General features: G+C 44.3%; 1 protein-coding gene across 3 annotated transcripts in view; it reads left to right on the forward strand.

Annotated features, from left to right (window-relative positions):
• The window catches only part of PDPR (pyruvate dehydrogenase phosphatase regulatory subunit), a 47,720-nt gene that overhangs the window by 15,876 nt on the left and 15,502 nt on the right, over window positions 1-16,342 (forward strand). For 2 of the 3 annotated variants that reach the window (XM_006152645.2, XM_027773507.1), the window contains 7 exons: window positions 5,088-5,169; window positions 5,261-5,424; window positions 7,689-7,810; window positions 8,596-8,713; window positions 9,460-9,609; window positions 11,374-11,566; window positions 13,545-13,669. In XM_006152645.2, coding sequence (XP_006152707.1) covers window positions 5,088-5,169; window positions 5,261-5,424; window positions 7,689-7,810; window positions 8,596-8,713; window positions 9,460-9,609; window positions 11,374-11,566; window positions 13,545-13,669 — 954 coding nt within the window. Of the gene's footprint in view, window positions 1-5,087; window positions 5,170-5,260; window positions 5,425-7,688; window positions 7,811-8,595; window positions 8,714-9,459; window positions 9,610-11,373; window positions 11,567-13,544; window positions 13,670-16,342 lie in introns of those variants that run through there. The other variant, XM_027773508.1, reaches the window with a different exon arrangement.

Here is a 16,342-nt window from a genome sequence, read left to right on the forward strand (position 1 = left end):
TCTCTCTCTGGCAGACCCTCTCTAGCAGTTCTATTTAGAAGACTATGTGTGAGACCCAGCAGTTGGTATAATGGTTAAGGCACTTGACTTCCATATGACCGACCAAATTCAAGTTCTGGACCTGGCAGCTTGATACTCACATTGGTGCATGTGCGTGCTCGCCCAAAATCCCAGGAGAAGAATGGAGATGGGATTATGGTATGGCCCTACCCCTTAGGGGGGGTGATTTCTTGCTTTTTCATTCTGTCCTCCTATGAGTGTATGCACCCTGTAGCAAAATGCATGTGTCATTGATAGAGTTCCTGATTTCGATAACCGTATAGTGATTTTTCTGAAAGAATGTTTGTGTTCTTGAGACATGCACACTAAAGTAGGAATAAGGGCTTCATGTCTGCAGCTCCCTCTCACATACTGGGTCGTCAGAAAAGTTGTGACACATTTTTGCATAGAAAACCCGAAAAATACGTCATGACTTTTCTGACCACCCAATAGTTCAGAAAAAAATGTATGTGGGCCAGCTGGTAGCATGGAGGTTAAAAGCAGGTGGATCCTACAAGGCCTTCTAAGCAGTTCCAGTTCTAGACCCAGCGGTTCGAGAAACATGCCAGGCACGTGTGCATGCGTACCCAAAATCCTCAGAGGAGAGTGGAAGAGAAGGGGCTGCAGCATGGCCAGTCCCCCTGTGTGTGCTTTCTCTCTCTCTCTCTCTCTCTCTCTGGCAAGTACACTCTTTCTGTAGCAAACTTAAAATAATTGTGTGTGTGTAGAGAGAGACAATATAAATGATAAAGCAGATAACTAATGCATCTTGGCAAAGGGTATCAGGAGCCTAGTCTCCCAGCCTTTCTGTTGGTCGGAAATTATAGTTAAAAAGTTAGCCACCTCCCATCTCTCACAGAAGGCTTTTAAGAAGTGCTGGTGCGGGACTAGTAGATGGTACAGTGGTTACATCGCTGGACTCCAACGTGGCCAACCATGGTTCAGCTCCTGGATCTGGTGGCTTAAAACTCATGCCAGGAGCGTGAGTGTGTGCCCAACATCCTCAGAGGAGGCAAGGAGAAGGGATTGCGGCACGGCTGTCTCCCCTGGGGGGTGATTTCTCACTTTCTGTCTCTCCGTCTCTCCAGTGAGTGCACGTACCATATAGCAAAATATCTCTCCAGAAAAAAGTGCTGGTGCTATGTCAGCAAAAAAAGCTCATCTTGGGACCAGCAGCTAGCGTAATGGCTATGTCGCTGGACTCCCATGTATCGACCACAGTTCGCGTCCTGGACCCGGTGGCTTAAAACTCACACCGGGCGCGTGTGCATGCTTGCATGCCAAAGATCCCGAGAGGAGAATGGAGGGGAAGGGATTGTGGCGTGGCCATCCCCCCTGGGGGGTGATTTCTCACTTTCTGTCTCTCTGTGTCTTTCTGTCTGTCTGGCAAGTGCATGCGCCCTATAGCAAAAAAAAACTCTCCAAAAAAAAAAAAAAAAAAGCTCACCTATGCTACTTCTTTCCTTTTTTAAATAAACTTTTTTAGGACTATTTATTTAATTTTATTTATTATTATTATTATTCAGTTTTATCAGATAGAGAGGGAGAGTAAGAAAGCAAGCCGTGGGGCCAGCAGTTGTCATGGTGGTTAAGGGCACTGGACTCCTACATGGCTGACTGCAGTTTGAGTCCTGGACCTGGTGGCCTGCTTTTTCACTCTCCGCCCCCCTCTCTCTCTCTTTCACTCTGTCCCTCTCTGGTCAAATTAAGAAAACATAAATGAAAATGAATGAATGAAATTCAATAAAATAATTGTTTGGGGAGAAAAAAGTATTTTATTTAACTTTATTTTATTTATGTATTTATTTATTTTTATTTGAATCAGAGAGGGCCAGAGTGGGGGAGAGGTGAGAAAGCAAACCGCCAGGTCTGGGACTAGAACCACAGTTGGCCATGTGGGAGTCTAGCGCCCTCAACCACCACAAACCACCACACCACCTGCTGGCCGCAATGAAATTATTCTTTTTTTAAAAAAAAGGAAAGAAAGAAAGCCGCCCAGTGCGGAACTTGAACTGTGGTTGGCAGTGTGGGAATTCAACACCCCAACTATCACATCACCTTCCAGCCCTACTAGCTATGCTATTTTTAAAGAACAGATTTCTTAGGGCCAGCAGGTAGAGTTGTGGTTTGGGCACTGGACTCCCATATGGCCAATCCCAGTTCAAGTCTTAGACCTGGAGGCTTACTTTCTCTCTCTCTTTCTATCTCTCGTGAGTGCGTGTCCCCTATAACAAATTAGAAAAATTAAATAATTCCTTTAAAAAAAAAAAGTCAATTTTTTGGGGCCATTCTATGGACTAGTGGTTAAGGGAACCAGATCCCCTGTGGCTGACTCTGGCAGATTTTAAAACATGCAACTTGGGACCAGCAGATGGTATAAGGTTACGTTGCTGGACTTCCACGTTGTCGGACTCCCACGCTGTCAATCTCGGTTTGAGTCCTCAACCTGGTGGCTTCAAACTCATGCTGGGCGCATGTGTGTTTGTGCCCAAAATCCTGAGAGGAGAGAATAAAGGAGAAGGGATCGTGGTATGGCCATCCCCCATGGTCCTTCCCCCCGGGAAATGATTTCTTGCTTTCTGTGTCTCTGTTACTGTGTCTCTGGTAAGAGCATGTGCCCTAATGCAAAAGCAATATCCCCCCGCCCCCCCCAAAAAAAAGCCAGCTCATTTGTGTCTTTTCCCAAAATCCCAACAGGATGGAGAAATTGAACAGAAGATACTGCAATGTGACCACTCTGTCAAGGGTGGCCTTCTCCCTGTCCCTATCAATTTGCGGCTCTGTTTGACAGAGAGAAAGAAGTAATCGGTGTTTACAAGAGGGGTAATTTGGGCTAAGGGCGTAGATATTATAATAGATGTTGCCAAATCATTCTCCAAAGTGATCTTACCCTCACCAGTGAAGTATGAAATGCTCATTTCTTTACAGTCTTCTCAATGTTAGGTATTATTTTAATTTTTGTTCATCTGAGAGATGTAAAGAACTCCTTCAGTTAAACATTTTTTTGTACCTGTATCAACCATCTGTAATTTTTCCTCGAACAACTTTTTTTTTAGGGAGGTTTTTGCTATAGAGCAGATGTGCTTGCCAGAGAGACAGAGACAGAAAGCGAGAAATCACCCCCAAGGGGGGGTGGCCACAGGATTTGGGGCACCCATACACACACGCCCAGCATGAGTTTTAAGCCGCCGGGTCCGAACCATGGTTGACTACATGGGCGTCCAGCGACGGAACCGTTATGCTATCTGCTGGTCCCATCTTTTATTATTGCATGTCTATGTGTTTTCCTTATTAATTTGTAAGAGTTCGGTCTTATGACTCTTAACCTTTTTTTTTTTTTGGAGAGATTTTCACTGTAGGGCGCGTGCGCTCGCCCCCCCCAGGGGGGATGGTCACGCCACAATCCCTTCTCCTCCATTCTCCTCCTAGGATCTTGGGCACGCACACACATGCGCCCAGCGTGAGTTTTAAGCCACCAGGTCCGGGACGCAAACCACAGTCGACTACGTGAGAGTCCAGTGACATAGCCATTACGCTAACTGCTGGTTCCTGGTGCAAAAATTTTTGAAATGCATTTATAGTTATTCATACTATGCATTCTCTCAGGGCCGGCAGGTGGCTTGGTGGTTAAGGGTGCTGGACTCCCACATGGCTGACCACAGTTCACATCCCAGACCTGGCAGCTTCCTTTCTCTCTCTCTTTCTGTTCCTCTCTGGTTAAGTTGAATTAAGTAAATAAAATAAGGTTACGGGACCAGCAGTTAGTGTAATGGCTATGTCGCTGAACTCCCATGTAGTCAACTGTGGTTCGAGTCCTGGACCTTGTGGCTTAAACTCATGCCGGGCACGTGTGCATGCAGGCCCAGGATTGCAAGAGGAGAATGGAGAAGGGATTGTGGCGTGACCATCCCCCCTGGGGGGTGATTTCTTGCGCTCTGTCTCTCTGTCTCTGTCTTTCTGGTGAGCGCACGTGTCCTATAGCCCCCCCCCAAAAAAATCAAATAATAAATAAATAAAGTTAAATAATTATTTAAATAATAATAATATGCATTCTCTGTGACCTATTTGAAGATCTCCTTGTGTATCAGGTATGTTCATCCAAACAACACAAATCAACTCTGGCTAACTTGGGCAAAAAGGAGCTTGTTGGAAGGATGTTGAGGGCCTGTGGAGTTGGCAGGAGGCCAGAATTAGGGTCCCTCACAGCAGACAGTCCCTCTGCTATCAATAGGACACTGCTGCCCCTGGGACAGGTGACCTCTAGCTATTTATCTTGTTATTCAAGACCCAGGTATTCTAGGAAACTGATTGGCTGAGCTCAGGTCACATGTCCACAATTTGGCTATACTGGGCAAGGAGAGGGAGAGCCTACTCCCCCCTGATGTTAAGATTGACATTTGCCAAGGATTAGACTCCCACTGAGACTAAGAGGAGAAAGGGTGAAATTGCTTATAAAGGTATTAAGAATAGGGATAGTTTCCAGGCTGCATCCACACGAAAAAAAGGTTTTTTAGCAATGGTTACTTTTTTTTCTTCGGTTTTTGCCATAGGCACATGTACTCACCAGAGGGATGGACAGTGAGAAATCATCCCCATGGGGATGACCAGGCTGCAGTCCCTTCTCCATTCTCTTCTCTGGATAGTGGACATGCATGCACATGCTCCTTATGTAATTTTCAAGCCTCCAGGTCTAAGACTCAAACTATGGTCAGTCATGTGGGAATCCAGCACCTTAACCACCTTGCCACCTTCTTGCCCTACTTTTCATTTTTATTTTGAATGATTTTATGTATATTACAATCTCATTTGATCCTTACAAAACTAGGAGCTGAGAATGTTTGACTAGGGAATGAAACCTTACCTTAGTGTACCTGGTATGCTTTTGTTTTCACTAGAAGCTCAGGAGAAGCTGATTGACTTGCCCAAGGATGTTGAGTGGCGGTTCCAGGACTCGTTGCAGGCTAACCTGTAGCCTAGGGATTTCCTCCTCCTCCCCTTCCTCTTGCATTCAGTCTGTCTGACTCAGTTTGGGTTTGTTTCTCTTACAGGCTACATAAAGACAGGCTCGATCTATCTGGCCCAAACTCAGGACCGACTGATCTCCCTGAAACGCATCAACTCCAGGCTCAAGTACGTAAGAGGCTAGCAGTCTGCCCCAGCTTTATCAGAGACCTCTGTTGAAAGGCCAGTGAATTCATTGTCCCCTTGTGTTCTGTGGCAGTGTTATGGGCATCCCTTCTGAGATCATCTCCCCCAAGAAAGTGGCAGAACTTCACCCTCTCCTCAATGTGCACGACCTGGTGGGGGCCATGCATGTTCCCGAGGATGCAGTGGTGTCATCTGCGGATGTGGCTCTTGCCCTGGCAAGCGCTGCCTCCCAAAATGGTGAGCAGAGTTTTGTGTTTTCTCAAAGTGGGAAGGAAGGAGGAGGTGATCTAAGGAAGTGTCCCCCACCAAGCAAGAGCACTAACATACTCATGTTCCACTTGGAACACTGGCTCATAATATTTTTTTGTACAATGTCTATTAATAAGTATTTTTCTTCAGGGCCAATTTTTCTTATAAAATTCCAAGGAACTGCTTTTAATACTGATTAATGTGCTTAATTTGCCCACAGGGTGTGAGAAGCTCCATGGTTAGAATACACCTTGGGGGGACCAGCAGTTGGTGTAATGGCTATGTCGCTGGACTCCCACGCAGTCGACCGCGGTCTGCATCCTGGACCCGGTGGCTTAAAACTCACACCGGGCGTGTATGCGTGCATGCCTAAGATCCCAAGAGGAGAACGGAGGAGAAGGGATTGCAGCGTGGCCATCCCCTCTGGGGGGTGATTTCTCGCTTTCTGTCTCTCTGTCTCTCTGGCAAGCACATGTGCCCTATAGCAAAAACCTCTCCAAAAAAAAAGAATACACCTTGGGGATTTAATCTAACATAGTTTAAATTATGACCCAGGATTGGAATGAATGAGGCAACAACTTGCTAGTGTGTTACATACTTTGGATAAACTGATTCATGATGTCATAGATTAGGATTTAAAATACCCTTTATATTCCCATATGGCCAGACTCAGCCCCTTGAAAAACACACCACATGGGACCAGCAGGTGGTGTGGTGGTTAAGGCGCTGGGTGCTCCCACAGGGCTGACCATGGTTTGAGCTCTGGACCTGGTGGCTTGCTCTCTCACCTTCTCTCTCTTTCTCTGTGTGTATCTCTAGTCAAATTAAAAATGAATTAATTAATAAGTAAAATTAAATGAATAATTTAAAAAAAAAAAAAAGAAAAGAAAAACACACCACAGACGAGTAGGTTGTGTATGGTTAAGTCCCTGGATTCCCACATGGCTGACTGTGGTTAGAATCCTGAACCTGGTGGCTTGAAAATCAAGCCAGACACACATGCATGCATGCTTAAAATCCTGAGAGGAGAATGGAGAAGAAGGGAATGCAGCATGGTCATCCCCCCCAAGAGGTGATTTCTTCCTTTCCCTCTCTCGTCTCTCCGGTGAGCACATGCACCCTATGGCATAAACCTAAAAAAATAAACAACAAAAACAAAAATCACCAGGCACATGTGCATATGCCCAGAACTCCAGATAGAGGAGAGAGGGTTTCGGTGTGACTGTTCCCCTTGGAGATGCTTTCTCCCTCTCCCTCTCCCTCTCCCGTTCCTGCTCACTCGCTCGCTCGCTCTCTCTCTTTTTCTCTTTCTTTCTTCCCCCCTCCCTCTCCCTCCCTCTGGTGAGCACGTGTACTCTCTGCAAAAAAGTTTTTTTATGCCGTGTTTGAACTCTCTCCTCCCAGCCCCATATGTTATGACTCCTGGGATGAAATTGTCGTATACTGCCTTTCGTTTCTAGTTTTTTTGGTTTTGGTTTTGGTTTTTTGGGGGGATTTTTTTTAGCAATTTATTTAGGACCAGCATGTGGCATGGTTTGAGGGCACTGGATTCTTTTTTAAAAAGAATCAGTATTGTAATTCTAACAAATATTATTCAGTAATAAAGGTAATAGTAAAAAGAATTATTCATTTAATTTTATTTATTATTGTTATCTTTTCATTTGACCAGAGAGAGAAAGAGATGGAAGGTGAGAAAGTAAGCTGCCAGGTCCAGGCCTTGAACCACGGTCAGCCATGTGGGATTCCAGCACCTTAACCACCATGCCACTTGTTGGCCCCAGTATGTCTCTTTCTAAATTGGCCTGACATGTTGACTCCTGGGCAGGGCAAGGATACAAAGTCTCTGAACGTGATTTGTGGTAGTTGTATGGTGTATGTATGTGTTTTTTTCAGTTTTGTTACAGGACTTGGGCACTTACCAGAGAGAAGACACCCGGGAAGGTGGGGAAGGGAAACAGTGGAGATGGCCACACTGCAGTCCCTTTCCACTCTTCTCTCGGGATTTTGGGCATACACACATGAATACTCAGTATGTTTTTCAAGCCTCTGGCTCCTGGACTCAGACTACTCGCTCAGCATGTGGGATCTAGCCGCTACAACCTCTATGTCACCTGCTGGCCTTGGTTTTGTTTTTTTCCCAAGTAAAACATTGCTTGACCTCTGTCGGTGTTTCTTTCGAGTGGGGAGTCTGCTGCGGAGGCCGGAGTTCTGGAGCATTAGATGACACTCCATCTCTCTCTGCCTTGGAACAGGTGTTCAGATCTATGACCGGACAACTGTGCTTCATGTAATGGTCAAACAAGGTCAAGTTACCGGTGTGGAGACAGATAAAGGGCAGATCGAATGCCAGTACTTCGTGAACTGTGCTGGTCAGGTAGGTTAGCAAGAACTCTGGGCTGCTGGTTTTCTTTTTAAACTTTTTTCTCCAGGATTTTTTGGTGTAGAAACATAAAATGTAACATTGTGACTGAGTAAACAGACATCAGGGGCTACACCTCTTCTTGTTTGAACTGGAAAACTTTAGAATTCTTGTATTCTAAACCAGAGATTTACATTTACTCCTCAAATAGAAACACCTGTGACCTTTTCCTTCCTCCAGATGGGGCTGACTGGTGCAGTCTTGGTCAGGAAGACCAGCCAAGAATCGGACGATGACGTGAATTTGGTGTTAGATGTTTCTGTGGGGCTGCGTTTCATCCCACAGCCTCGCAGACACAATATTAGATTCCGTTTCTAGAACACTAAGTTGCTTCTCCTTTAAGACAGATTGGTCCCTTGCCTTCCACCCTACGTTCTCCAGATGACTTAGGAACTACTCTGCTATGTCAAGTTCATTCAACACTGGGTATTTGGGGTTAGTCGTTGAGGCCAGGCATTTTAGTGAAAGGGCCTCTTAGTGAAAGGTTCCCATGAGCTCCTCGTCTGGTTGGTAAATCTTTCTTCCTTTGATCTAAAGGTAATTTTTATGGTTTAAAAAGCGAAGTGTTGCTCCCCACCCAAACACCTGAACTGAAGCAGGCGGAAACTCGGCCTCCCGCACCGACACTGTAACAAGAGCACACAGAAGCCACTTGAAACTCCACTCTTTCAAGAGGCTGAACTTGCTCATTTGTATTTCTGTTCCTCTTCCCACCCACAAATAAATCTGTCCATTTGTAGTGGGCATACGAGCTGGGTCTGTCCAACGAGGAGCCGGTTAGTATCCCGTTACATGCCTGCGAACACTTCTACCTTCTGACTCGCCCCTTGGAGACCCCTCTGCAGAGCGACACACCAAGTGAGGACTTGTACTTGTTTTTTTTTCATCTTGTTTCCTTGCCAGTATCCTGTCCTCAGAAGAGGAAGACTTCCCACTAAGGACAGACTGTGCCTGAAAGAGTCTTGTCTTTTCTGGAGTATGTTACAGGGAGGTGCTCCCAGTTCTGACTTTTCTTTAATAACCCTTTATGAAAGGATGGCCACAACGGGGCATTCTGCTAATCATTTTTTTGTTTTTGTATTTTGCAAGCTAATTTTAGTCCCAAACAGAGGTCATTGGGCATATTTGGAATGTAACCTTGAGTTTTAACCTGACTGATGTAACTGTCAAAATGCCTGAGGTAAACTCTATTCTTAGGTGGTTCAGTAGCTCCAAGCACTGTAGGGGAGAGTTTGACTATCATTTTGAAGGTCTTAATGCCCAGAAGGTCTTAATGCTCTGCAGTCCTCCTTCCTGTTAGACTTTCGCTTGGCACTGTGACAGTTACGTAGTTTGGTTGTGAGGACTAGTCAGAGCTGCAGGTAACTGATAAGGTTAGGAATTATCAGAAACAGTCTCTACTGTCAGTCTGAGTGGGAGGATCCTTCCCCATGACCTCAAGGTATTTTAAAGCTAATGAATGCCTTTGTTCACTGGATGTTACATATTTTGTTACTAAAGCTCTTAATGGGTGTTTTTGTTTTCTTTTTCTATTTAGAAAGCTGGCTTTCCTCTGAACACTTACTTTCTTCTGTTCTCCACTCCCTTATCGTTTCTGTTCTCAGCTATTGTGGATGCTGATGGAAGAGTTTACATTCGGAACTGGCAGGGCGGCATCTTATCTGGGGGCTTTGAGAAGAACCCAAAACCGATTTTCACTGAGGGCAAGAACCAGCTAGAAATTCAGAATCTACAGGAAGACTGGGATCACTTTGGTGTGTGAATTGGACTTTAATGCTAATGCTTTATATTTGTCTATGATGTTCTGTTTATCAGAGCTTTTTGAGAATGATAACAGCCTTGTGATGTTCAGTCATGGTTACGAGGGACAGTCTACAGAGTTTGCCTGGTCGCAGTTACAGGCCACAAGTTTTCTGTGACAAAAATCTTGGTAAACTGACTTTTAGCTTATTATTTACTCACCTAAAATCACTGTGGAAATTTAAGACTAGGAGGAGACCTTCTTTTCCTAGGACTTCGTATAAAATTGAAGTTTTTAGAAAGCAGAATTGTTCTATTAACATGGTCTTTCATTCAATTTTTAGATCATTTTATTTACTGGACAATTAATAGTTACTTGTACATGGTTCCAAATTCAAAAGATTAAAAAATGGAGGAGTCTCTCTTCTAGTCTGTTCTATTACTAATAACAGAAAATACTTGAGTCTGAATAATTTAAGAGAATAGAGTCTTACTAAACTCAGGATTTAGAGGTCCAGGGTCCCAGGACCACCTCTAGTCAGTCTTCTGGCTACACCCCGCGTGGGAGGACAGGAGAGCACGCATCTCTGTCCATGTGTCTGTCTCCTTCCCTTGCCTCATAGACCCACCAGGCTTCAATCATGGGGCCATCCTAGTGATCTTCATCCCAATCTTCTCCCAAGGGCCCCCTCCCTTCAGCACTATGGTCAGATTAAGTTTGTTTGTTTGTTTTTTTAAATAATTATTTATTTAATTTTATTATTCATTCATTCATTTTAATTTGACCAGAGGGAGACACAGAGAGAGAGGGAGACAGGGAAAGTGAGAAACACCAGATCTGGGACTCAAACCATGGCCAGCCATGTGGGAGGATCCAGCGTCTTAATCACCACGCCACCTGTTGGTCCCCCAGATTAAGTTTTCACCCACTTAATCTCATGATCTCTGGGGATCATCCAAAACATAGCAGTCTGTAATGAAGAATTGCTCTCCTACCCTTGATTGACTTCTTTTTTTTTTTTTTTCTGAGAGAGAGAGATATTTTTGCTATAGGGTACATGCACTTGCCAGAGACAGACAAAAAGTGAGAAATCACCCCCTAGGGGGATGGGCATGCATGCCCATCACACTCCCAGTGTGAGGTTCAAGCCACTGAGTTCAGGACTTGAACTGTGGTTGACTATGTGCGAATCCAGCAGCATAACCATTATCCCATCTCCTGGTCCCTGGACTTTCTTTTTTTTAATAGACTCATTATGGGAACTTTCAGACTTCTAGCTGGGTAGAATTGCATGGTGTGCCCCTACCCGACACACCCACCACCTGCTCCAGTCCAGTTCCGTCTGTCCCAGTGGGTTATGCCCAGATGGTAAATTTACTTTGAAGTGGGTGAGGCTCTGTGTTGTGTAGCTATTCCAACACAGGAAAATGTGGCCCCTCGTTGACAATTCTTTGGGTGCCATTTAAGAACTTTTTCAGGCATGCTGTGACCACTTTGAGATTATCTGTGGCTACATCATTACTTGCTGTTCTGTAGCGCCTATCCTTTGTAAAGAGTGTCTGTTTTCTCAGTCTTTATGCCAAGCAATTTATCTTTGTAACCTGTCATTTTACTAAGCTTTCTGCTTTCTAATGGCCCAGTTGGCTCTTTATAGAAAAATCTTTCCCAAGAGGTCTTTTGAAAGGAGAGAGTAAAAAAGTATAAAAAGTTAAACTGTTCTAATTCCCTAGAGGTGAGGACTCCATTGGTTTTTCGTTTTGTTTTGTTTTTTACTCAGAGCCCCTACTGAGTTCCCTCCTGCGTAGAATGCCAGAGTTGGAGACTTTGGAGATCATGAAGTTGGTGAACTGCCCCGAGACCTTCACTCCAGACATGCGGTGCATCATGGGCGAGTCTCCGGTGGTTCAGGGCTACTTCGTCCTGGCAGGGATGAACTCTGCTGGCCTCTCGTTTGGTGGAGGAGCCGGAAAGTAAGTCTGTCTCACTGAGTTGGCTGTCAACACAGGTCAGCTTTCTGTGCCTGATCGCTCTAGAATTATCTGACAGTAATGTTATATAGTAAATATAAATGTTAATAATGATGATGATGAAGAGACATGCAACTTAAGAATAATCCCCTTTGGGGCCAGCAGGTGGCATGATGGTTAAGGCACTGGCATCCCACATAGCTGACTGTGGTTCAAGTCCTGGACCTGGCAGCTTACTCTCTTTCTCTCTCTTACCCAGTGAGTGCCCATGCTCTAGAGCAAATTTGAAAAATATTAATAATTGGGGCCAATCGGTAGCATAGTGTTTAAGGCTGTGGACTCCCATCTGGCCAATCACAGTTCAAGTCCCAGACCTGGAGGCTTCAAACTCATGCCAGGCATATGTGTGATAGTGTCCAAAGACTCAGGAAGGGAATAGAAGAAAAGGGATTGCCCCAGAGAGTGATTTCTCACTTCCTCTCTCCCTGTCTCTGTTTCTCTTTCTCTCTGGCAAGAACATATGCCTATGGCAAAAACCTTGAAAGATAAATACAATTAAATAGATTTTTTTAAAAATAAGAGTAATCCAGGACCAGCAGATGCTGTATTGATTACATCATTGGACTCCCACATAGTCAACTGCAGTTCGAGTCCCAGACCCAGTGACTTGGAACTTACATTGCATTCATGTCCGTACATGCCCAAAATCCTGAGAGGAGAATGGAAGGGAAGGGATTGCGGCATGGTCATCTCTCCTGGGGAGTTATTTTTCATTTTCTGTCTTTCCAGCAAGCATACGCCCCCTATAGTCAAAACAAAACAAAAACAAAGAAAGCCTCATAAAATAAAAAAGTGACAAATGGACAGGTGCTGTGTTCCTACTTACGTGAAGTAGGCAGAGCAGTCAGGTTAGTGAGGCACAGAAAATACAGTGGCGGTTTTCAGGGGAAGATTTTCTAGTCTTGTGAAACTGAGAGTCTTCGAGATAATGGTTGTGATGGTTACAGAATAATGTACTTAATGCCACTGAACAGTACATTTAAAAATACTTAAGATTAAGCAGGTGGCATGGTGGCTAAGTTGCTGGGATCCCACATGGCTTACTGCAGTTAGAGTCCTGGACCTGGCTGCAGCTTTCAGTCTCACTTTCGCGCTCTTTGTGATGAGCACTTGTGCCTTATAGCAAATTTAAAAATAATAATAAATAAGATTAAGTAATTATTTTTAAAATGGTTATGATACATTTCATATACATTTTACCATAATTAATAATATTTTTTAATTGGGACCAGCAGTTGGCCTAACGGCTATGTTGCTGGACTCTCGTGTGGTCAACTGTGGTTTGTGTCCCGGACTCGGTGGCTTAAATTCATGCTGGGTGCATGTGTGTGTGTGCCCAGGATCCTCAGAGGAAAATGGAGAAGGGATTGCGGCATGGCCATCACCCCTAGGGGGTGATTTCTCGCTTTCTGTCTCTCTGTCTCTCTCTGTCTTTCAGGCGAGAGTGCACGTACCCTATAGCAAAAACCTCTCCAAAAAAATTTTTTTTTGTTTTAATTAATGAGGCCAGTTTTCTTGAGTGACTTATAGAATGCTCCAGAAGCATTTACAGAAGAGTTACCAAAACTATTTGGAGGAGATGTAGTCAGATACCTGTATTACCTCCTGAGGTAGAAAAAATCCATTAGATAAATAAAATAGGATCCACTTGTATATATATTTTAGTCTTACTTTTCATAGAGTGGCTTATATTTCAAACCCTTTCTAGAGAATCGTCTCAGTAGAGCTAAAATCCTCATAGAGGCCTTAGGAGAGCAATACAGGGATCTGAGAAAGTTAAGGAAATTCCCCAGAAATGCTCATCTGGCCTGCGAACATACGGGCTCTTTTCTGTTGGTTCTTGATTTGTGGATTATTGCCTTTATCCCCTTGAGTACCACGTCTGATCATCCCAACAACTCCCTTCTCCCTATCTCAACAGGTTCCTTGCTGAGTGGATGGTATATGGTTATCCTTCAGAGAACATCTGGGAGTTGGATTTGAAACGTTTTGGAGCCCTCCAGAGCAGTCGTACCTTTCTGCGCCATCGGGTCATGGAAGTCATGCGTAAGTAAAGCCTTAACCTGGTTGTACCTCCTGACAGGCGTCTTTCCAGTGGCCTGTTTTATCATTCAAGGGACAGATTTTCTCCTCAGCTCTTTAATAGTCATTGCTTTGAATTGAGCATCTGGTGTTTGACAGTTTGGGCCCTGAGTACGGGCCTTTTATGACACGTGTGATATTTCAGAACATTTTATTTCATGCACATATTTTACCTTGTTTACTTCTGGGAACAAAGTAGAAGAGAATTATAGGTGGTATACTTACAGCAGCGTCCTGTGAGTTACTTGCAACGCCTCCTTTCCAGTTTGTCTTCAAAGCTTATGTCAAAGTCTATGCTCTCTTGTTCTCACTTAGATTCTTTTTTTTTTTTTTTAATAGTTTGCTATAGGGCACATGTGTTTGCTGGAGAGAGACTGAGAGACAGAGAGAAAGTGAGAAATCACCCCCCCCGCCATAGGGGGTAATCTCTTCTCCATCGTCCTCATGATTTTGAGCATGCATGCATACCCACCTGGTATATTTTTCAAACCTGGATCTGGAACTCACTACTCAGTTGGCCATGTAGGATCCTGCCACCTTAACCTTTGCACCACCTACTGGCCCCTCCAACTTAGTTTTCTCTCTGGTTCCCAGACAGAAAGTCTGCCATGTTATTCTCAAAGCTTCTGGCTTCTCTGAGTGACTTAAATCATTAATTCATCATAAGTTGGCAGGTCCCCACATGGCCGACCATGGTTCAAGTCCTGGACCAGGTGGCTTGCTTTCTTACTCCTCTTGCCCCCATCTCTCTCGGATCAAAATGGAAAATAATAATAATGTTAAATGAAATAATTTCTTTTTTAAAAACCCATAACCATCACACCACCTGCTGGCCCCAATAAAATAATTCTTAAAAAAAAAAAAATCCATCATAGGCTAGCATGGTAGGAAACCACTTCCCATGTAAATGCAAAATAATCATTCTGGCTCTCATTCTCCTTTTTCTCAGCTCCCTCCAACTTTGCAGGATTGGCCTCTTCATTTTAATTTGTTATTCTACCTCATCTCTAATATATTTTACAGTAAGTCCTTTAAGACAGCCTTCTTTTTTCAAGTTTTATGATAGAGTGCATGTACTTGCTGGAGAGAGACAGAGCAAGAGAGAGAGTGAGAAAGCGCCCTCTAGGGGAGTTGGCCATGCTGCAATCCCTTCTCCATCCTTTCAGGATGTCAGGCATGCATGCACTCATGTACTCCTTGGTCTGGAGCTTGAACCACACAGTCCGTCATGTGGAATCCATCTGCCTTAACCTCTAGGCATTGAACCAAATCCTGTGGGTTCCAACAGGCTGTCATTTCATTGTTTATTACCAATGAGCTATTCTCAAGCTTTGCCAAATGACATCGAAATATTCAGGACCTGGGAGCAGGTGGCATGAAAGTTAAGGCAGCTGGATCCCACATGGCCAACTACACGATTCGAGTCTCGGACTAAGCAACTTAAAATCATGATGGGCGTGTGGGTATGTATGCCCAAAATCCTGAGAGGAGAATGAAAGAGAAGGGATAGCATGGCCATCTCCCTTCGAGAGTGATTTCTCAATTTCCCTTGATCTTTATCTCTCTCTGTCTCCCTCCAGCAAGTGTACACACCCTATAGCAAACTAAAATTTAAAAAAAAAAAAAAACATGGGCCCAGCAGATGGTATAATGGTTACGTTGCTGGCCTCCCACATAGTCGGCTGTGATTGAAGTCCTGGACCCAGTGGCTTAAAATTCACGCTGGGCATGTGTGTGTGCGTGCCCAAGATCCTGAGAGGAGAATGAAGGAGAAGGGATTGTGGCGTGGCCATCCCCCCTGGGGGGTGATTTCTTGCTTTCTGTCTAAGGTGCTTTCTCTCTCCAGCAGGTACATGTACCCTGTAGCAAAAATTTCTCTCTAAAAAATAATGATAGGGGCCAGCAAGTGGCATGGTGATTAAAGGTGCTGGACTCCCACGTGTCCGGCCGCAGTGAGTCCTGCACCTGGCATCTTGCTTCCTCACTCCCCTCCTTTTTCTCACTCTGTCCTCTCCAGCCAAATTAAAATAAATAAAAGTTAAAGTAATTATTTAAAAAGTAATAAAAACAAAAATTCGAGGCTCACTTATGCTCAGGACTAAGTTTCTACATTGGCTGTGACCACCATCCCCAGTTACAAATGAACTGTTTGTTGGTTAGCAACTGGATAGCGTTCACAGTGAGGCCTTTGAACTGCTGTAACCAAGTGCTTACTTTTGGCCTGCAGCAGAGAACAGCAGTCTGTGAGAGAGGAAGGGCCTCCAGCAGTACGTTGAACTACTCCAGTGCTTTCATCTTATCAAGTACATGGTTAAAACGTCAAGGATTGCAAGTTCAGATTTCCCCACCCATAGTTACTTAACAGCCTGTGCAAATGATAACTGAGCTTGAGCTTCTCCTTGGTGATGCAGCACTACTGGTGGCCTTCTCTGATTCTCGTAAAATGGTAACTGCAGGCATGATCGAAAATGGGGACGTGGCAATAGAAGCTAAAGTCCCAGAGCAGGCTGACCAGTTGTCACAACTCAAAGAATTCATGTTCTTCTCAGCCTCCCTCCCATTCTCCCACCCTAATAGACTTTTCATCTGTATATGAGATCAAGTCTCGTCTTTGAAAGAGATAGAGATCACACTCTT

Source organism: Tupaia chinensis, unplaced genomic scaffold (assembly GCF_000334495.1).
Source record: "Tupaia chinensis unplaced genomic scaffold, TupChi_1.0 Scaffold000355_1, whole genome shotgun sequence".
In the NCBI taxonomy this organism is placed as follows: Eukaryota; Metazoa; Chordata; class Mammalia; order Scandentia; family Tupaiidae; genus Tupaia; species Tupaia belangeri.